The sequence below is a fragment of the Somniosus microcephalus genome, chromosome 12, assembly GCF_052327205.1.
Source record: "Somniosus microcephalus isolate GS21.2 chromosome 12, FLI_Smic_1.0, whole genome shotgun sequence".
NCBI lineage: Eukaryota > Metazoa > Chordata > Chondrichthyes > Squaliformes > Somniosidae > Somniosus > Somniosus microcephalus.
The window spans coordinates 218,560,418-218,583,737 of record NC_140998.1 but is presented as its reverse complement, the minus strand read 5'-3'; the positions used below and the strand labels follow the sequence as shown (position 1 = coordinate 218,583,737).

The following is a 23,320-nucleotide window of genomic DNA, read 5'->3' as shown; positions in this document are numbered from 1 at the left end:
TCCAGCCAATCTAATCCCACCTCTCCCCCCTCACCTCCCCGCACCCCTTTAGTATCCCACCCAGTCTAATCCCACTCTCCCGCTCACTCCCCACACCCTTTAATATCCCACCCAGTCTAATCCCACTCTCCCCCTCACTCCCCACACGCTTTAATATCCACCCAGTCTAATCCCACTCTCCCCCTCACTCCCCGTACCCTTTAATATCCCAGCCAGTCTAATCCCATTCTCCCCCTCACTCCCCACACCCTTTAATATCCCACCCAGTCTAATCCCTCTCTCCCCCTCACTCCCCGCACCCTTTAATATCCCACCCAGTCTAAACCCACTCTCCCCCTCACTCCCCGTACCCTTTAATATCCCACCCAGTCTAATCCCACTCTCCCCCTCACTCCCCACACCCTTTAATATCCCACCCAGTCTAATCCCACTCTCCTCCTCACTCCCCACACCCTTTAATATCCCACCCAGTCTAATCCCACTCTCCCCCTCACTCCCCGCACCATTTACTATCCCACCCAGTCTAATCCCACTCTCCCCCTCACTCCCCGCACCATTTAATATCTCACCCAGTCTAATCCCACTCTCCCCCTCACTCCCCACACCCTTTAATATCCCACCCAGTCTAATCCCACTCTCCCCCTCACTCCCCGCACCATTTACTATCCCACCCAGTCTAATCCCACTCTCCCCCTCACTCCCCGCACCCTTTAATATCTCACCCAGTCTAATCCCACTCTCCCCCTCACTCCCCGCACCCTTTAATATCCCACCCAGTCTAATCCCACTCTCCCCCTCACTCCCCGCACCCTTTAATATCCCACCCAGTCTAATCCCACTCTCCCCCTCACTCCCCACACCCTTTAATATCCCACCCAGTCTAATCCCACTCTCCCCCCTCACTCCCCGTAACCTTTAATATCCCACCCTGTCTAATCCCACTATCCCCCTCACTCCCCGTACCCTTTAATATCCCACCCAGTCTAATCCCACTCTCCCTCTCACTCCCCGCACCCTTTAATATCCCACCCAGTCTAATCCCACTCTCCCCCTCACCCCCCACACCCTTTAATATCGCACCCAGTCTAAACCCACTCTCCCCCCTCACTCCCCGTACCCTTTAATATCCCACCCAGTCTAATCCCACTCTCCCTCTCACTCCCCGCACCCTTTAATATCCCACCCAGTCTAATCCCACTCTCCCCCTCACCCCCCCACACCGTTTAATATCGCACCCAGTCTAAACCCACTCTCCCCCTCACTCCCCACACCCTTTAATATCCCACCTAGTCTAAACCCACTCTCCCCCTCACTCCCCGCACCCTTTAATATCCCACCCAGTCTAATCCCACTCTCCCTCTCACTCCCCGCACCCTTTAATATCCCACCCAGTCTAATCCCACTCTCCCCCTCACTCCCCATACCCTTTAATATCCCACCCAGTCTAATCCCACTCTCCCCCTCACTCCCTGCACCCTTTAATATCCCACCCAGTCTAATCCCACTCTCCCCCTCACTCCCCATACCCTTTAATATCCCACCCAGTCTAATCCCACTCTCCCCCTCACTCCCCACACCCTTTAATATCCCACCCAGTCTAATCCCACTCTCCCTCTCACTCCCCGCACCCTTTAATATCCCACCCAGTCTAATCCCACTCTCCCCCTCACTCCCCGCACCCTTTAATATCCCACCCAGTCTAATCCCACTCTCCCCCTCACCCCCCACACCCTTTAATATCGCACCCAGTCTAAACCCACTCTCCCCCTCACTCCCCACACCCTTTAATATCCCACCCAGTCTAATCCCACTCTCCCCCTCACTCCCCGCACCCTTTAATATCCCACCCAGGCTAATCCCACTCTCCCGCTCACTCCCCACACCCTTTAATATCCCACCCAGCCTAATCCCACACTCCCCCTCACTCCCCACACCCTTTAATATCCCACCCAGTCTAATCCCACTCTCCCCCTCACTCCCCACACCCTTTAATATCCCACCCAGTCTTATCACGCTCTCCCCATCACTCCCCACACCCTTTAATATCTCACCCAGTCTAATCCCACTCTCCCCCTCACTCTCCACACCCTTTAATATCCCACCCAGTCTAATCCCTCTCTCCCCCTCACTCCCCTCACCCTTTAATATCCCATCCAGTCCAATCCCACTCTGCCCCTCACACCCCGTACCATTTAATATCCCACCCAATCTAATCCCACACTCCCCCTCAGTCCCCGTACCCTTTACTATCCCACCCAATCTAATCCCACTCTCCCCCTCACTCCCCGTACCCTTTAGTATCCCACCCAGTCTAATCCCACTCTCCCGCTCACTCCCCACACCCTTTAATATCCCACCCAGTCTAATCCCACTCTCCCCCTCACTCCCCACACGCTTTAATATCCCACCCAGTCTAATCCCACTCTCCCCCTCACTCCCCGTACCCTTTAATATCCCAGCCAGTCTAATCCCTCTCTCCCCCTCACTCCCCGCACCCTTTAATATCCCACCCATTCTAAACCCACTCTCCCCCTCACTCCCCGTACCATTTAATATCCCACCCAGTCTAATCCCACTCTCCCCCTCACTCCCCACACCCTTTAATATCCCACCCAGTCTAATCCCACTCTCCTCCTCACTCCCCACACCCTTTAATATCCCACCCAGTCTAATCCCACTCTCCCCCTCACTCCCCGCACCATTTACTATCCCACCCAGTCTAATCCCACTCTCCCCCTCACTCCCCGCTCCCTTTAATATCTCACCCAGTCTAATCCCACTCACCCCCTCACTCCCCGTACCCTTTAATATCCCACCCAGTCTAATCCCACTCTCCCCCTCACTCCCCTCACCCTTTGATATCCCACCGAGTCTAATCCCACTTTCCCCCTCACTCCCCGCACCCTTTAATATCCCACCCAGTCTAATCCCACTCTCCCCCTCACTCCCCGCACCCTTTAATATCCCACCCAGTCTAATCCCACTCTCCCCCTCACTCCCCACACCCTTTAATATCCCACCCAGTCTAATCCCACTCTCCCCCCTCACTCCCCGTAACCTTTAATATCCCACCCTGTCTAATCCCACTCTCCCCCTCACTCCCCACACCCTTTAATATCCCACCCAGTCTAATCCCACTCTCCCCCTCACTCCCCGTACCCTTTAATATTCCACCCAGTCTAATCCCACTCTCCCTCTCACTCCCCGCACCCTTTAATATCCCACCCAGTCTAATCCCACTCTCCCCCTCACCCCCCACACCCTTTAATATCGCACCCAGTCTAATCCCACTCTCCCCCTCACTCCCCACACCCTTTAATATCCCACCCAGTCTAATCCCACTCTCCCCCTCACTCCACACACCCTTTAATATCCCACACAGTCTAATCCGACTCTCCCCCTCACTCCCCGTATCCTTTAATATTCCACCCAGTCTAATCCCACTCTCCCCCTCACTCCCCACACACTTTAATATCCCACCCAGTCTAATCCCACTCTCCCCCTCACTCCCCGTACCCTTTAATATCCCACCCAGTTTAATCCTAATCTCCCCCTCACTCCCCGTATCCTTTAATATTCCACCCAGTCTAATCCCACTCTCCCCCTCACTCCCCACACATTTTAATATTCCACCCAGTCTAACCCCACTCTCCCCCTCACTCCCCATACCCTTTAATATTCCACCCAGTCTAATCCCACTCTCCCCCTCACTCCCCGCACCCTTTAATATCCCACCCAGTCCAATCCCACTCTGCCCCTCACTCCCCGTACCCTTTAATATCCCACCCAATCTAATCCCACACTCCCCCTCATTCCCTGTACACTTTAATATCCCACCCAGTCTAATCCCACTCTCCCCCTCACTCCCCGCACCCTTTAATATCCCAGCCAGTCTAATCCCACTCTCCCCCTCACTCCCCACACCCTTTAACATCCCACCCAGTCTAATCCCACTCTCCCCCTCACTCCCCGTACCCTTCAATATCCCAGCCAGTCTAATCCCATTCTCCCCCCCACTCCCCGCACCCTTTAATATCCCACCCAGTCTAATCCCACTCTCCCCCTCACTCCCCACACCCTTTAATATCCCATCCAGTCTAATCCCTCTCTCCCCCTCACTCCCCGCACCCTTTAATATCCCACCCAGTCTAATCCCACTCTCCCCCTCACTCCCCACACCCTTTAATATCCCACACAGTCTAATCCGACTCTCCCCCTCACTCCCCTATCCTTTAATATTCCACCCAGTCTAATCCCACTCTCCCCCTCACTCCCCACACACTTTAATATCCCACCCAGTCTAATCCCACTCCCCCCTCACTCCCCGTACCCTTTAATATCCCACCCAGTTTAATCCTACTCTCCCCCTCACTCCCCGTATCCTTTAATATTCCACCCAGTCTAATCCCACTCTCCCCCTCACTCCCCACACATTTTAATATTCCACCCAGTCTAACCCCACTCTCCCCCTCACTCCCCATACCCTTTAATATTCCACCCAGTCTAATCCCACTCTCCCCCTCACTCCCCGCACCCTTTAATATCCCACCCAGTCCAATCCCACTCTGCCCCTCACTCCCCGTACCCTTTAATATCCCACCCAATCTAATCCCACACTCCCCCTCATTCCCTGTACACTTTAATATCCCACCCAGTCTAATCCCACTCTCCCCCTCACTCCCCGCACCCTTTAATATCCCAGCCAGTCTAATCCCACTCTCCCCCTCACTCCCCGCACCATTTAGTATCCCACCCAGTCTAATCCCACTCTCCCGCTCACTCCCCACACCCTTTAACATCCCACCCAGTCTAATCCCACTCTCCCCCTCACTCCCCGTACCCTTCAATATCCCAGCCAGTCTAATCCCATTCTCCCCCTCACTCCCCGCACCCTTTAATATCCCACCCAGTCTAATCCCACTCTCCCCCTCACTCCCCACACTCTTTAATATCCCACCCAGTCTAATTCCACTCTCCCCCTCACTCCCCGCACCCTTTAATATCCCACCCACTCTAATCCCACTCTCCCCATCACTCCCCACATCATTTAATATCCCACCCAGTCTAATCCCACTCTCCCCATCACTCCCCACATCATTTAATATCCCAGCCAGTCTAAACCCACTCTCCCCCTCACTCCCCGCACCCTTTAATGTTCCACCCAGTCTAATCCCACTCACCCCCTCACTCCCCGCACCCTTTAATATCCCACCCAGTCTAAACCCACTCTCCCGCTCACTCCCCGCACACTTTCATGTTCCACCCAGTCTAATCCCACTCTCCCCCTCACTCCCCGCACCCTTTAATATCCCACCCAGTCTAATCCCACTCTCCCCCTCACTCCCCGTACCCTTTAATATCTCACCTAGTCTAATCCCACTCTCCCCTCACTCCGCGCACCATTTAATATCTCACCCAGTCTAATCCCACTCTCCCCCTCACTCCCCGTACCCTTTAATATCCCACCCAGTCTAATCCCACTCTCCCCCTCACTCCCCACACCCTTTAATATCCCACCCAGTCTAATCCCACTCTCCCCCTCACTCCCCGTACCCATTAATATCCCACCCAGTCTAATCCCACTCTCCCCCTCACTCCCCACACCCTTTAATATCCCACCCAGTCTAATCCCACTCTACCCTCACTCCTCGTACCCATTAATATCCCAACCAGTCTAATCCCACTCTCCCCCTCACTCCCCACACCCTTTAATATCTCACCCTGTCTAATCCCACTCTCCCCCTCACTCCCCATACCCTTTAATATCCCACCCAGTCTAATCCCACTCTCCCCCTCACTCCCCACACTCTTAAATATCCCACCCAGTCTAATCCCACTCTCCCCCTCACTCCCCGCACCCTTTAATATCCCACCCAGTCTAATCCCACTCTCCCCCTCACTCCCCGTACCCTTTAATATCTCACCTAGTCTAATCCCACTCTCCCCTCTCTCCGCGCACCATTTAATATCCCACCCAGTCTAATCCCACTCTCCCCTCACTCCCCGCACCCTTTAATATCTCACCCTGTCTAATCCCTCTCTCCCCCTCACTCCCCACACTCTTAAATATCCCACCCAGTCTAATCCCACTCTCCCCCTCACTCCCCGCACCCTTTAATATCTCACCCAGTCTAATCCCACTCTCCCCCTCACTCCCCGTACCCTTTAATTTCTCACCCAGTCTAATTCCACTCTCCCCCTCACTCCCCGAACTCTTTAATATCCCACCCAGTCTAATCCCACTCTCCCCCTCACTCCCCGTACCCTTTAATATCCCACCCAGTCTAATCCCACTCTCCCCCCTCACTCCCCGAACTCTTTAATATCCCACCCAGTCTAATCCCACTCTCCCCCTCACTCCCCACACCCTTTAATATCCCACCCAGCCTTATCCCACTCTCCCCCTTACTCCCCGTACCCTTTAATATCCCACCCAGTCTAATCCCACTCTCCCCCTCACTCCCCACACCCTTTAATATCCCACCCAGTCTAATCCCACTCTCCCCCTCACTCCCCGTACCCTTTAAAAGCCCACCCAGTCTATTCCCACTCTCCCCCTCACTCCCCGCACCCTTTAATTTCCCACCCAATCTAATCCCACTCTCCTGCTCACTCCCCGTACCCTTTAATATCCCTCCCAGTCCAATCCCACTCTGCCCCTCACTCCCCGTACCCATTAATATCCCACCCAGTCTAATCCCACTCTCCCCCTCACTCCCCGCACAATTTAGTATCCCACCCAGTCTAATCCCACTCTCCCGCTCACTCCCCACACCCTTTAACATCCCACCCAGTCTAATCCCACTCTCCCGCTCACTCCCCACACCCTTTAACATCCCACCCAGTCTAATCCCATTCTCCACCCCACTCCCCGCACCCTTTAATATCCCACCCAGTCTAATCCCACTCTCCCCCTCACTCCCCACACCCTTTAATATCCCATCCAGTCTAATCCCTCTCTCCCCCTCACTCCCCGCACCCTTTAATATCCCACCCAGTCTAATCCCACTCTCCCCCTCACTCCCCGTACCCTTTAATATCCCACCCAGTCTAATCCCACTCTCCCCCTCACTCCACACACCCTTTAATATCCCACCCAGTCTAATCCCACTCTCCCCCTCAATCCCCGTACCCTTTAATATCCCACCCAGTCTAATCCCACTCTCCCCCTCACTCCCCACATCCTTTAATATCCCACCCAGTCTAATCCCACTCTCCCCCTCACTCCCCGCACTCTTTACTATACCACCCACTCTAATCCCACTCTCCCCCTCACTCCCCGCACCCTTTAATATCTCACCCAGTCTAATCCCACTCTCCCCCTCACTCCCCGTACCCATTAATATCCCACGCAGTCTAATCCCACTCTCCCCCTCACTCCCCTCACCCTTTGATATCCCACCCAGTCTAATCCCACTTTCCCCCTCACTCCCCGCACCCTTTAATATCCCACCCAGTCTAATCCCACTCTCCCTCTCACTCCCCGCACCCTTTAATATCCCACCCAGTCTAATCCCACTCTCCCCCTCACTCCCCACATGCTTCAATATCCCACCCAGTCTAATCCCACTCTCCCCCTCACTCCCCGAACTCTTTAATATCCCACCCAGTCTAATCCCACTCTCCCCCTCACTCCCCACACCCTTTAATATCCCACCCAGTCTTATCCCACTCTCCCCCTTACTCCCCGTACCCTTTAATATCCCACCCAGTCTAATCCCACTCTCCCCCTCACTCCCCACACCCTTTAATATCCCACCCAGTCTAATCCCACTCTCCCCCTCACTCCCCGTACCCTTTAAAATCCCACCCAGTCTAATCCCACTCTCCCCCTCACTCCCCGCACCCTTTAATATCCCACCCAATCTAATCCCACTCTCCTGCTCACTCCCCGTACCCTTTAATATCCCACCCAGTCTAATCCCACTCTCCCCCTCTCTCCCCGTACCCTTTAATATCCCACCCAGTCTAAATCCACTCTCCCCCTCACTCTCCACACCCTTTAATATCCCACCCAGTCTAATCCCACTCTCCCCCTCACTCTCCCCTCACTCCCCGCACCCTTTAATATCCCACCCAGTCTAATCGCACTCTCCCCCTCACTCCCCGCACCCTTTAATATCCCACCCATTCTAATCCCTCTCTCCCCCTCACTCCCCACACCCTTTACTATCCCACCCTGTCTAATCCCACTCTCCCCCTCACTCCCCGTACCCTTTAATATCCCACCCAGTCTAATCCCACCCTCCCCCTCACTCCCCGTACCTTTTAATATCCCACCCAGTCTAATCCCACTCTCCCCCTCACTCCCCACCCTTTAATATCCCACCCAGTCTAATCCCACTCACCCCCTCACTCCCCACACCCTTTAATATCCCACCCAGTCTAATCCCACTCTGCCCCTCACTCCCCACACCCTTTAATATCCCACCCATTCTAATCCCACTCTCCCCCTCACTCCCCGAGCCCTTTAATATCCCACCCAGTCTAATCCCACTCTGCCCCTCACTCCCCACATCCTTTAATATCCCACCCAGTCTAATCCCACTCTCCCCCTCACTCCCCGTACCCTTTAATATCCCACCCAGTCTAATCCCACTCTCCCCCTCACTCCCCACACTCTTTAATATCCCACCCAGTCTAATCCCACTCACCCCCTCACTCCCGTACCCTTTAATATCCCACCCATTCTAATCCCACTCTCCCCCTCACTCCCCGAGCCCTTTAAGTTCCCACCCTGTCTAATCCCACTCTCCCCCTCACTCCCCACACCCTTTAATATCCCACCCAGTCTAATTCCACTCTCCCCCTCACTCCCCGCACCCTTTAATATCCCACCCACTCTAATCCCACTCTCCCCATCACTCCCCACATCATTTAATATCCCACCCAGTCTAATCCCACTCTCCCCATCACTCCCCACATCATTTAATATCCCACCCAGTCTAAACCCACTCTCCCCCTCACTCCCCGCACCCTTTAATGTTCCACCCAGTCTAATCCCACTCACCCCCTCACTCCCCGCACCCTTTAATATCCCACCCAGTCTAAACCCACTCTCCCGCTCACTCCCCGCACACTTTCATGTTCCACCCAGTCTAATCCCACTCCCCCCCTCACTCCCCACAACCTTTAATATCCCTCCCAGTCTAATCCCACTCTCCCCCTCACTCGCCGCACCCTTTAATATCCCACCCAGTCTAATCCCACTCTCCCCCTCACTCCCCGCACCCTTTAATATCCCACCCAGTCTAATCCTGCTCTCCCCCCTCACTCCCCGTAAACTTTAATATCCCACCCATCTTATCCCACTCTCCCCCTCACTCCCCGATACCCTTTAATATCCCACCCAGTCTAATCCCACTCTCCCCCTCACTCCCCGCACCCTTTAATATCCCACCCAGTCTAATCCCACTCTCCCCCTCACTCCCCGTACCATTTAATATCCCACCCAGTCTAATCCCACTCTCCCCCTCACTCCCCACACCCTTTAATATCCCACCCAGTCTAATCCCACTCTACCTCACTCCTCGTACCCATTAATATCCCACCCAGTCTAATCCCACTCTCCCCCTCACTCCCCACACACTTTAATATCCCACCCAGTCTAATCCCACACTCCCCCTCACTCCCCACACTCTTAAATATCCCACCCAGTCTAATCTCACTCTCCCCCTCACTCCCCGCACCCTTTAATATCCCACCCAGTCTAATCCCACTCTCCCCCTCACTCCCCGTACCCTTTAATATCTCACCTAGTCTAAGCCCACTCTCCCCTCACTCCGCGCACCATTTAATATCTCACCCAGTCTAATCCCACTCTCCCCCTCACTCCCCGTACCCTTTAATTTCTCACCCAGTCTAATTCCACTCTCCCCCTCACTCCCCGTACCCTTTAATATCCCACCCAGCCTTATCCCACTCTCCCCCTTACTCCCCGTACCCTTTAATATCCCACCCAGTCTAATCCCACTCTCCCCCTCACTCCCCGAACTCTTTAATATCCCACCCAGTCTAATCCCACTCTCCCCCTCACTCCCCACACCCTTTAATATCCCACCCAGTCTAATCCCACTCTCCCCCTCACTCCCCACACCCTTTAATATCCCACCCAGTCTAATCCCACTCTCCCCCTCACTCCCCGTACCCTTTAAAATCCCACCCAGTCTAATCCCAGTCTCCCCCTCACTCCCCGCACCCTTTAATTTCCCACCCAATCTAATCCCACTCTCCTGCTCACTCCCCGTACCCTTTAATATCCCACCCAGTCTAATCCCACTCTCCCCCTCACTCCCCGTACCGTTTAATATCCCACCCAGTCTAAATCCACTCTCCCCCTCACTCTCCACACCCTTTAATATCCCACCCAGTCTAATCCCACTCTCCCCCTCACTCCCCGCACCCTTTAATATCCCACCCAGTCTAATCCCACTCTCCCCCCATTCCCCGCACCCTTTAATATCCCACCCAGTCTAATCCCACTCTCCCCCTCACTCCCCGCACCCTTTAATATCCCACCCAGTCTAATCCCACTCTCCCCCCCTCCCCGCACCCTTTAATATCCCACCCAGTCTAATCCCACTCTCCCCCTCACTCCCCGCACCCTTTAATATCCCACCCAGTCTAATCCCACTCTCCCCCTCACTCCCCGCACCCTTTAATATCCCACCCAGTCTAATCCCACTCTCCCCCCACTCCCCGCACCCTTTAATATCCCACCCAGTCTAATCCCACTCTCCCCCTCACTCCTCGTACACATTAATATCCCACCCAGTCTAATCTCGCTCTCCCCTCACTCCCCGCACCCTTTAAAATCCCACCCAGTCTAATCCACTCTCCCCCTCCCTCGCCGCACCCTTTAATATCCCACCCAGACTAATCCCACTCTCCCCCTCACTCCCCACACCCTTTAATATCCCACCCAGTCGAATCCCACCCCCCCTCCTCCCCGCACGCTTTAATATCCCACCCAGTCTAATCCCACTCTCCCCCTCACTCCCTGCACCCTTTAAATATCCCACACAGTCTAATCCCACTCTCCCCCCTCACTCCCCGCACCATTTAATATCCCACCCAGTCTAATCCCACTCTCCACCTCACTCCCCGCACCCTTTAATATCCCACCCAGTCTAATCCCACTCTCCCCCTCACTCCCTGCACCCTTTAATATCCCACCCAGTCTAATACCACTCTCCCCCTCAGTCCCTGCACCCTTTAATATCCCACCCAGTCTAATCACTCGCTCCCCCTCACTCCCCGCACCCTTTAATATCCCAACCAGTCTAATCCCACTCTCCCCCTCACTCCCCGCACCCTTTAATATCTCACACAGTCTAATCCCACTCTCCCCCTCACTCCCCGCACCCTTTAATATCCCAACCAGTCTAATCCCACTCTCCCCCTCACTCCCCGCACCCTTTAATATCCCACCCAGTCTAATCCCACTCTCCCCCTCACTCCCCGCACCCTTTAATATCCCACCCAGTCTAATCCCACTCTCCCCCTCACTCCCCGCACCCTTTAATATCCCACCCAGTCTAATCCCACTCTCCCCCCTCACTCCCCGCACCCTTTAATATCCCACCCAGTCTAATCCCACTCTCCCCCTCACTCCCCGCACCCTTTAATATCCCACGCAGTCTAATCCCACTCTCCCCCTCACTCCCCGCACCCTTTAATATCCCACCCAGTCTAATCCCACTCTACCCCCTCACTCCCCGCACCCTTTAATACCCCACCCAGTCTAATCCCACTCTCCCCCTCACTCCCCGCACCCTTTAATATCCCACCCAGTCTAATCCCACTCTCCCCCGCCCACTCCCCACACCCTTTAATGTCCCACCCAGTCTAATCCCACTCTCCCCCTCACTCCCCGCACCCTTTAATATCCCACCCAGTCTAATCCCACTCTCCCCCGCCCACTCCCCACACCTTTTAATATCCCACCCACTCTAATCCCACTCTCCCCCTCACTCCCCCACACCCTTTAATATCTCACACAGTCTAATCCCACTCTCCCCCTCACTCCCCACACCCTTTAATATCTCACCCAGTGTTATCCCACTCTCCCCCCTCACTCCCCGCACCCTTTAATATCCCACCCAGTCTAATCCCACTCTCCCCCACCACTCCCCGCACACTTTAATATCACACCCATTCTAATCCCCCTCTCCGCTTCACTCCCCCGCATCCTTTAATATCCCACCCAGTCTAGTCCCACTCTCCCCCTCACTCCCGCACCCATTAATATCCCACCCAGTCTAATCCCACTCTCCCCCTCACTCCCCGCTCCTTTTAATATCCCACCCAGTCTAATCGCACTCTCCCCCTCACTCCCCGCACCCTTTAATATCCCACCCAATCTAATCCCACTCTCCCCCTCACTCCCCGCACCCTTTAATATCCCACCCAGTCTAATCCCACTCTCCCCCTCGCTCCCCGCACCCTTTAATATCCCACCCACTCTAATCCCACTCTCCCCCTCGCTCCCCGCACCCTTTAATATCCCAGCCAGTCTAATCCCACTCTCCCCCTCACTCCCCGCACCCTTTAATATCCCACCCAGTCTAATCCCACTCTCCCCCTCGCTCCCCGCACCCTTTAATATCCCACCCACTCTAATCCCACTCTCCCCCTCGCTCCCCGCACCCTTTAATATCCCAGCCAGTCTAATCCCACTCTCCCCCTCACTCCCCGCACCCTTTAATATCCCACCCAGTCTAATCCCACTCGCCCCCCTCACTCCCCGCACCCTTTAATATCCCACTCAGTCTAATCCCACTCTCCCCCTCACTCCTCGCACCCTTTAATATCCCACCCAGTCTAATCCCACTCTCCCCCTCACTCCCCACACCCTTTAATATCCCACCCAGCCTAAACCCACTCTCCCGCTCACTCTCCCTCACCTCCTCCTCTCCCCTGTGAAGTGCCCAGGAATGTCTCTCTACGGAATCCCCCACCATCAACATCCCGGTAGGTCACCATTAACCAGAAACTTAACTGGACCAGCCACATAAATACTGTGGCCACAAGAGCAGGTCAGAAGCTGGGTATTCTGTGGCGAGTGTCTCACCTCCTGACTCCCCAAAGCCTTTCCACCATCTACAAGGCACAAGTCAGGAGTGTGATGGAATACTCTCCACTTGCCTGGATGAGTGCAGCTCCAACAACACCCAAGAAGCTCGACACCATCCAGGACAAAGCAGCCCGCTTGATCGGCACCCCATCCACCACCTTAAACATTCACTCCCTCCACCACAAGATGCACTGCAGCAACTCGCCAAGGCTTCTTCGGCAGCACCTCCCAAACCCGCAACCTCTACCACCTAGAAGGACAAGGGCGGCAGGCGCATGGGAACACCACCACCTCCAAGTTCACCTCCAAGTCACACACACCATCCTGACTTGGAAATATATCGGCCGTTCCTTCATCGTCGCTGGGTCAAATCCTGGAACTCCCTCCCTAACAGCACTGTGGGAGCACATTCACCACACGGACTGCAGCGGTTCAACAAGGCGGCTCACCACGTTCTCAAGGGGCGACTAGGGATGGGCAATAAATGCTGGCCCTGCCAGTGACACCCACATTGAATGAAAACAAATTTTTAAAAAACGGAAAGACTGCTTTATATAATTGCTGTTAATATGCAGTCGTAAATATACCTACCCTGCACGACAGACAGCAGCAGGATGAGGATTCTTAAGGACATCATTTGGAAAGTACTGGAAGAAAAATAGAGACAAATAATGGAAAGGCTTAATCGGAAACTCCTTACTCCTCGAATCTCCAATGGATCTCCTCCATATATGAAGTCACCTCCGTGGATCCCACATCCCCCTTTCACACGGACAAGGGGTCGGCCATTGAGGACTGAAATGAGGAGGAATTTCTTCACTCAGAGGGTGGTGAATCTTTGGAATTCTCTGCCCCAGAGGGCTGTGGAGGCTCAGTCGTTGAATATATTCAAGGCTGAGTTCGATAGATTTTTGGACTCTCGGGGAATCGAGGGATATGGAGATGGGGCGGGAAAGTGGAGTTGAGGTCGAAGATCAGCCGTGATCTCATTGAATGACGGAGCAGGCTCGAGGGGCCGAATGGCCGACTCCTGCTCCTAATTCTTATGAGCTCATACCAAACATTCGTTATCTCGTCAACAACCCAGAACTCTATAAAAAGTCCAAAGCCCGTCCAAGGATCTCACTCCCAGTTCTCAAGAAAGAAAGACTCCCATTTCTCCAGCGCCTTTCCCCACCTCAGGACGTCCCAAAGCACTTCACAGCCAATGAAGGACTGTTTTTGAAGTGTGGTCACTGTTGTAATGTAGGTAACGCAGCAGCAAATTTGCGCACAGCAAGCTCCCACAAACAGCAATGTGATAATGACCCAGATCGTCTGTTTTTAGTGATGTTGGTTGAGGGATAAATATTAATATTGGCCCCAGGACACCGGGGAGAACTCCCCCCTGCTCTTCTTCCAATAGTGGCCGTGGGATCTTTTTCATCCACCTGAGAGAGCAGACGGGGCCTCGGTTTAACGTCTCATCTGAAAGACGGGTTATTCCACCAAATCTTTCTCAAGCTGAACCCGTTACAGGAGAAAACTGATCCTCTCACCCCAACAATAACGTGCATTTGTATAACGGCTTTAAAATCTTAAAACTTCCCAAGGCTGCTTCACAGGAGCGAACATCAGACACAAATTTGACCCCGAGCCACATGAGGAGATATTAGGAGAGGCGACCAAAAGCTGGGTCAAAGAGGTCGGTATTAAGGAGCGTCTTAAATGAGGAGAGATAGGCGGAGAGGTTTAGGGAGGGAATTCCAGAGCTCGGGGCCCAGGCGGCTGAAGGCACGGCCGCCAATGGTGGAGCGATGGAAATCGGGGGGATGTGCAAGAGGCCAGAATTGGAGGAGCGCAGAGATTGGGAGGGTTGTTGGGGCTGGAGGAGGTTACAGAGATAGGTAGGGTTGTAGGGGGCTGGAGGAGGTTACAGAGATAGGGAGGGTTGTAGGGGCTGGAGGAGGTTACAGAGATAGGGAGGGTTGTAGGGGCTGGAGGAGGTTACAGAGATTGGGAGGGTTGTTGGGGCTGGAGGAGGTTACAGAGATAGGGAGGGTTGTAGGGGCTGGAGGAGGTTACAGAGATAGGGAGGGTTGTAGGGGCTGGAGGAGGTTACAGAGATAGGGAGGGTTGTAGGGGCTGGAGGAGGTTACAGAGATAGGGAGGGTTGTAGGGGCTGGAGGAGGCTCCAGAGATAGGGAGGGGACGATGAGGCCATGGAGGGATTTGAACACAAAGGAATGTTAAAATCGAGGCGTTGCCTGAGCAGGAGCCTCCAAGCTCTCTCTCATTCCAGTGGAGGTTGTCCTGTCCGTTTCTCTATTATATTAATGCAACTGAGGTCAGTTCCTCTCTGAGCTTACCACTTGTTTCTCCTGAGCTCCAAGATCCCCCACTGTCCTACGCACACTTCCTCCTTGCTGCACCTTCAGAGTTGAGATCCAGAACCATTGCACCGTCATATCCTCGGACTCCTTCTTTGCCAAAGCCTCAAAACTGTGGGATTGCTCCCCGCCCTCAGACTTCCACTCCCACTACAGCCTAAAGGCTCGTCAATAAACGTGTTACTGATTCACCGCTACAACAAAGGATTTGGCCGCCTACTCAATTGACAGCTGTGGTCAGTGTGTTTATCACACTTTCGCGCCTCTGAGTCAGAAGTTCATTGGTTTCAAATCACCGCTCCACAGCACCATAACCCAGGCTGACATTCCCGCAGAGGGGCAGTGCTGAGGGGGGTGCCGCACTGTCGGAGGGGCAGTACTGAGGGAGCGCCGCACTGTCGGAGGGTCAGTACTGAGGGAGCTCTGCACTGTCGGAGGGACAGCACTGAGGGAGCGCCGCACTGTCGGAGGGGCAGTACTGAGGGAGCGCCGCACTGTCGGAGGGTCAGTACTGAGGGAGCTCTGCACTGTCGGAGGGACAGTACTGAGGGAGCGCCGCACTGTCGGAGGGGCAGTACTGAGGGAGCGCCGCACTGTCGGAGGGACAGTACTGAGGGAGCGCCGCACTGTCAGAGGGACAGTACTGAGGGAGCGCCGCACTGTCGGAGGGGCAGTACTGAGGGAGCGCCGCACTGTCGGAGGGACAGTACTGAGGGAGCGCCGCACTGTCAGAGGGACAGTACTGAGGGAGCGCCGCACTGTCGGAGGGGCAGTACTGAGGGAGCACCGCACTGTCGGAGGGGCAGTACTGAGGGAGCGCCGCACTGTCGGAGGGGCAGTACTGAGGGAGCGCCGCACTGTCGGAGGGGCAGTACTGAGGGAGCACCGCACTGTCGGAGGGGCAGTACTGAGGGAGCGCCGCACTGTCGGAGGGGCAGTACTGAGGGAGCACCGCACTGTCGGAGGGGCAGTACTGAGGGTGCGTCGCACTGTCAGAGGGGCAGTACTGAGGGAGCGCCGCACTGTCGGAGGGGCAGCACTGAGGGAGCGCCGCACTGTCGGAGGGACAGTACTGAGGGTGCGTCGCACTGTCGGAGGGGCAGTACTGAGGGAGTGCCGCACTGTCGGAGGGGCAGTACTGAGGGAGCGCCGCACTGTCAGAGGGGCAGTACTGAGGGAGCACCGCACTGTCGGAGGGACAGTGCTGAGGGTGCGTCGCACTGTCAGAGGGGCAGTACTGAGGGAGCGCCGCACTGTCAGAGGGGCAGTACTGAGGGTGCGTCGCACTGTCAGAGGGGCAGTACTGAGGGAGCGCTGCACTGTCGGAGGGGCAGTACTGAGGCAGCGCCGCACTGTCGGAGGGGCAGTACTGAGGGAGCGCCGCACTGTCGGAGGGGCAGTACTGAGGGAGCGCCACACTGTCGGAGGGGCAGTACTGAGGGAGTGCCGCACTGTCGGAGGGGCAGTACTGAGGGAGCGTTGCACTGTCGGAGGGTCAGTACTGAGGGAGCTCTGCACTGTCGGAGGGGCAGTACTGAGGGAGCGCCACACTGTCGGAGGGGCAGTACTGAGGGAGCGCCGCACTGTCGGAGGGTCAGTACTGAGGGAGCTCTGCACTGTCGGAGGGGCAGTACTGAGGGAGCGCCACACTGTCGGAGGGGCAGTACTGAGGGAGCACCACACTGTGGGAGGGGCAGTACTGAGGGAGCGCCGCACTGTCGGAGGGGCAGTACTGAGGGAGCGCCACACTGTCGGAGGGGCAGTACTGAGGGAGCGCCGCACTGTCGGAGGGGCAGTACTGAGGGAGCGCCGCACTGTCGGAGGGGCAGTACTGAGGGAGCGCCGCACTGTCGGAGGCGCAGTACTGAGGGAGCATCGCACTGTCGGAGGGGCAGTACTGAGGGAGCGCCGCACTGTCGGAGGGGCAGTACTGAGGGAGCGCCACACTGTCGGAGGGGCAGTACTGGGGGAGCGCCGCACTGTCGGAGGGGCAGTACTGAGGGAGCGCCGCACTGTCGGAGGGGCAGTACTGAGGGAGCGCCGCACTGTCGGAGGGGCAGTACTGAGGGAGCGCCGCACTGTCGGAGGGGCAGTACTGAGGGAGCACCGCACTGTCGGAGGGACAGTACTGAGGGAGCGCCGCACTGTCGGAGGGGCAGTACTGAGGGAGTGCCGCACTGTCGGAGGTGCCGTCTTTCGGATGAGATGTTAAACTGAGGCCCCGTCTGCCCTCTCAGGTGGATGTAAAACATCCCCTGCTCTCTATTTGGAAGAAGAGCAGGGGGGTGTTCTCCTCGGTGTCCTGGGGTCAATATTTATCTCTTAAACATCATCACTAAAACAAATGATCCGGTTATTATCCCAGTGCTGTTTGTGGGAGCTTGCTGTGCGCTAATTGTCTGCCGCATTTCCTACATTACAACAGTGACCACACTTCAAAAAGGTACCTCATTGGCTGTGAAGCAATTTGGGACGTCCTGAGGTGGTGAAAGGGGCTGGAGCGAATGGAGTCTGTCTCTCTTCACACTCCGAGACTCAACCCCCCTCTCCCACCACTGTCACTCGCTCCCTTGCTAAAGTGTCTGGAGCGAAGCGAGGAATATTAAGGTTTATGCCACACTGATAAAATATTCTAAAAGATTCCTGCAGAGGAGGGAATAAGTTGCTAAATTCTGGTGCTCGCTGTCAAGCCTCAACAATGGGGAGGGACACAAGTCTTCGAAGGTGGCAGGACTCGTTGAGAAGATTTGTTACCAAAGCATATGGATCCACGGCTTTGGAAAGAGAGGCAGAGAGTACAGCTGCAAGGAAGTTATTTCTAACCCCTTTATAAACCACTGGTTGGGCCGCAGCTGGAGTATTCCATCCAATTCTGGGCACCAGACACTTTAGGAAGGATGTTACGGCCCTGGAGAGGGTGCGGAGGAGATTGAGCAGAATGGTCCCAGGGATGAGGGACTTCAGTGATGTGGAGAGACTGGAGAAGCTGGGGTTGTTCTCCTTAGAGCAGAGAAGGTTAAGGGAGATTGACCAGAATGGTCCCAGGGATGAGGGACTTCAGTGATGTGGAGAGACTGGAGAAGCTGGGGTTGTTCTCCTTAGAGCAGAGAAGGTTAAGGGGAGATTGACCAGAATGGTCCCAGGGATGAGGGATTTCAGTGATGTGGAGAGACTGGAGAAGCTGGGGTTGTTCTCCTTAGAGCAGAGAAGGTTAGGGGGAGATTGACCAGAATGGTCCAGGGATGAGAGACTTCAGTGATATGGAGAGACTGGAGAAGCTGGGGTTGTTCTCCTTAGAGCAGAGAAGGTTAAGGGGAGATTGACCAGAATGGTCCCAGGGATGAGGGTCTTCAGTGATGTGGAGAGGACTGGAGAAGCTGGGGTTGTTCTCCTTAGAGCAGAGAAGGTGAAGGGGAGATTGACCAGAATGGTCCCAGGGATGAGGGACTTCAGTGATGTGGAGAGACTGGAGAAGCTGGGGTTGTTCTCCTTAGAGCAGAGAAGGTTAAGGGGAGATTTAATAGAGGTGTTCAAAATCATTAGGGATTTGATGGAGTAATTAAGGAGAAACTGTTTCCAGTGACAGGAGGGTCGGTAACCAGAGGACACAGATTGAAGATAATCGGTAAAAGAACAGAGGGGGAGATGAGGAGAATTGTTTTTACGCAGCGAGTTGTTGTGATCTGGAATGCGCTGCCTGAAAGGGCGGTGGAAGCAGATTCAATAGTAACTTTCAAAAGGGGAATTGGAGAAATACTTGAAGGGGAAAAATTCACAGGGCTGTGGGGAAAGAGCAGGGGGGAGTGGGACTAATTGGAGAGCTCGTTCAAAGAGCTGGCACAGGCACGATGGGCCGAATGGCCTCCTTCTGCACTGTGAGATTCTCTGAGATTGGACGGAGGTTTGTTTCCTGATCACCGTGCAGTTACCCCTGCCGGAAACTTCGTGTACATCAGCTCATTGGGCATTGCTTCATACAAGGTGCATGGCTGGAACGCGACAGAGGGAGAGAGGGAAATAGTGGGAGAGAGACAGACAGAGAGAGAGAAAGGGGGAGCAGGAGAGAGAAAGAGAGAGAGAGAAAGAGGACGAGAGAGGTGGAGAAAGAGTGAGAGAGATGGGGAGAGAGCGGGAGGTGCGTATGGAGAGGGGGAGAAAGAGAAACCAGGAGAGAGGGAGAGAGAGAGATGGGGAAAGGGAGAGAAGGGGAGAGAGTGAAGAATTGAGATGGGGAGAGGGACCATAGGAGAGAGAGAGAGAGGGAGGGAGACAGGGAGAGAGAGAGAAGGAGAGAGAGAGGGGAGGGAGGTAGAGAGAGAGAGAGAAGAGAGAGAGAGAGGGAGGAGAGACGGAGGGAGAGTGGGGGAGAGAGAGGGAGGGAGATGGGGAGGAGGAGAGGAGAGAGAGAGGGAGGGAGAGAGAGACAGAGAGAGAGTGGGGGAGAGAGATGAAGGGAGACCGAGGGAGAGGTGAGAGTGGGAGAGAGAAGGAGGAGAGGAGAGAGAGGGAGGGAGGGAGACAGAGGGAGAGGGAGGGAAACTGGGGATAGTGGGAGAGAGGGAGGGAGACGGTGAGAGTGCGGGAGAGAGACGGGGAGAGGGAGAGTGGGAGAGAGCAAGGGAGAGTGGGAGAGAGCGAGGGAGAGGGAGGGAGACGGAGGGAGAGGGCGGGAGACGGAGGGAGAGGGAGGGAGACAGGGAGTGTGGGAGGGAGACGGGGTGAGGGAGAGTGGGTGAGAGGGAGGGAGAGGAGGAGACGGGGAGAGTGGGAGAGAGAGAGAGAGAGGAGGGAGACGGAGGGAGAGGGAGGAGACAGGGAGTGTGGGAGGGAGGACGGGGTGAGGAGAGTGGGTGAGGGAGAGGGAGGGAGAGGGAGGAGACGGGGAGAGGGAGGGAGACGAAGGGAGGGAGAGAGGGAGGGAGAGTGGAGAGAGGGAGGGGGGGAGACGGGGAGAGTGGGAGGGAGGGAGACGGAGGGAGAGGGAGGGAAACTGGGGATAGTGGGAGAGAGGGAGGGAGGCGGTGAGAGTGGGAGAGAGACGGGGCAGAGGGAGAGTGGGAGAGAGCAAGGGAGAGTGGGAGAGAGCGAGGGAGACGGAGGGAGAGGGCGGGAGACGGAGGGAGAGGGAGGGAGACAGGGAGTGTGGAGGGAGACGGGGTGAGGGAGAGTGGGTGAGAGGGAGGGAGAGGGAGGAAGACGGGGAGAGTGGGAGAGAGAGAGGGAGAGGGAGGGAGACGGAGGGAGAGGGAGGGAGACAGGGAGTGTGGGAGGGAGACGGGGTGAGGGAGAGTGGGTGAGGGAGAGGGAGGGAGAGGGAGGGAGACGGGGAGAGGGAGGGAGACGAAGGGAGGGAGAGTGGGAGGGAGGGAGACGGGGAGAGTGGGAGGGAGGGAGACGGAGGGAGGGAGGGAGACAGAGAGAGGGAAGAGAGGGAGGGAGGGAGATGGGGAGAGTGGGAGGGAGAGGGAGGGAGGAAGACAACGAGTGGGGTCGAGCAGGCCATGAACCTGCGGATCGGAATCTCTCTGACTGCTGGTAAAGGAAGTTGCCGTGGGGCACATCCACCCACGGTGCCGGTGCAGCTGTGTGCTTGGGTTTATTTGTGACCACAGGCAGGTGGTGACGTGAATCTGGCAGCAGCATTGGTTTCAGTCAGTAACACAACCGCAGAACCAACGTACTGGGAACCAGGGCAGGTTTCGAAGAAAGAGGAACCCTTTGCCCCAACTCCGTGCACACAAACCGTCAATCCTGCTCTACCCTCGAGTTTCCAACTTTCACACGCCTGTCTGCTCCGGCTTCGGGAAGGTTCTGTCCAGTGCGGCACTTTAATTATCTCCCTGCGGGGTCCCACTGTCGTTAGGGTGTCCTAACTGTGCCCGTTGTATCAGAGCAAACGTTTCTGCCTCAGTTGTAGCAACAGTATAATAAGAACATGAGAATTAGGAGCAGGAGTCGGCCATTTGGCCCCTCGAGCCTGCTCCGCCATTCAATGAGATCATGGCTGATCTTCGACCTCAACTCCACCTTTCCCGCCCGATCCCCATCTCCCTCGATTCTCCGAGAGTCCAAGGGGGAGAAATTCGGTATCGCCCCGTGTGGGGCGCCATTATCGGCCGGGCACAAAGCTTAGCGCCTGCCACTAATTATCGCCTCCGACTGCAAACTTGGCCTCTATCGCCCCTGGAGGTGATTGGAGCGCTAAATCAGGCACTACACACCTCTCTTAAGGCGCTAACGCCGAGGAGCGAGGCGCTACCTCAGAGCGCTGGCGAAGCTCACGTGATGTCAGTCAGCAATGGAACACAGACACACTGGCGCCGGCCAGTTCTTAAAGGGGAGGGTCGATCTTGCTCTCCATCCACACCCTGCTCATTGCAGCCTTGAATCGCGGCCTGGAGAGACCTGTGCATCAAATCTGCTGGAAAGAACAATGGAGAGGCCCAGGGAAAGAGCTCAGAGTGCAGCCCCCACAGTCTCCTCTAAATCGATGCCAGGAAGGTCAAATCAAAATGAACCTGCAAAGTGCTGCTCAGTACCCAGAACTCCTTCACACAGCGTTGAATCTCTCCAGAAGTCTCTCTCTCTTTCTCTCTCTCTCAGAATCCGTGGTGCAAAAAATGTCGCCGACAAAAAAAGGCAGGAAGCGGTCGCCTTTAACTAGCGCCCACCCAGTCCCTTCTGGACTGCAAAACGCTCCCCTCAACCTGTCGTTGCAGGGGGCGCCACTCAATATCCGGTCCGGGGCGCTATCGGGAGCGTTGCGCGCTTGACTGATGTCACGATCTGCCGGCGCAGGAGATCGGGGCGTTAGTGTTTAGCGCCGCCGCAAAATGGCTGGTCAATTTCGCGAGCGGCGCAAACATCGCCGCTCCCTGGCGCTAGTTGCTTTACGCCTCATTAACACCCTCTGAAGGCGCCAACGGAAGGCACTAACGGGAGGCGCAAAGCAACTGAATTTTTCTCCCCAAAAATCTATCGATCTCTGTCTTGAATATACTCAACGACTGAGCCGCCACAGCCCTCTGGGGCAGAGAATTCCAAAGATTCACCACCCTCTGTGTGAAGAAATTCCTCCTCATCTCAGTCCTCAATGGCCGAGCCCTTATCCTGAGATTGTGACCCCTGGTTCTAGACTCCCCAGCCCAGGGGGAAACGGCCTCTCAGCATCTACCCTGTCAATCCCCCTCAGAATCTTATATGTTTCAATGAAATCACCTCTCATTCTTCTAAACTCCAGAGAGTATCGGCCCAATCTACTCAATCTCTCATCATAGGACAACCCCCGCATCCCAGGAATCAATCTAGTGAACCTTCGTTGCACCGCCTCTAAGGCAAGTATATCCTTCCTCATATAAGGAGACCAGAACTGTGCACAGTACTCCAGGTGTGGTCTCACCAAGGCCCTGTACAATTGTAGCAAGACTTCTTTACTCCAGTACACCAGGTGTGGTCTCACCAAGGCCCTGTACAATTGTAGCAAGACTTCCTTACTCCTATACTCCAGGTGTGGTCTCACCAAGGCCCTGTACAATTGTAGCAAGACTTCCTTACTCCAGTACTCCAGGTGTGGTCTCACCAAGGCCCTGTATAATTGTAGCAAGACTTCCTTACTCCAGTACTCCAGGTGTGGTCTCACCAAGGCCCTGTATAATTGTAGCAAGACTTCCTTACTCCAGTACTCCAGGTGTGGTCTCACCAAGGCCCTGTATAATTGTAGCAAGACTTCCTTACTCCAGTACTCCAGGTGTGGTCTCACCAAAGCCCTGTACAATTGTAGCAAGACTTCCTTACTCCAGTACTCCAGGTGTGGTCTCACCCAGACCCTGTACAATTGTAGCAAGACTTCCTTACTCCAGTACTCCAGGTGTGGTCT

General features: G+C 55.3%; 1 protein-coding gene across 1 annotated transcript in view; it reads right to left on the bottom strand.

Moving 5' to 3' along the window:
• Positions 1-13,718, bottom strand: part of LOC147110132 (B-cell receptor CD22-like) — a 175,035-nt gene extending 161,317 nt beyond the window's left edge. The window contains exon 1 of the mRNA XM_086004064.1: positions 13,667-13,718. Within this exon, the coding sequence (XP_085860190.1) occupies positions 13,667-13,712 (46 nt within the window). The 5' untranslated portion in view covers positions 13,713-13,718. The remainder of the gene's footprint in view (positions 1-13,666) is intronic.
• Between the last annotated feature and the right edge of the window lie 9,602 nt (positions 13,719-23,320).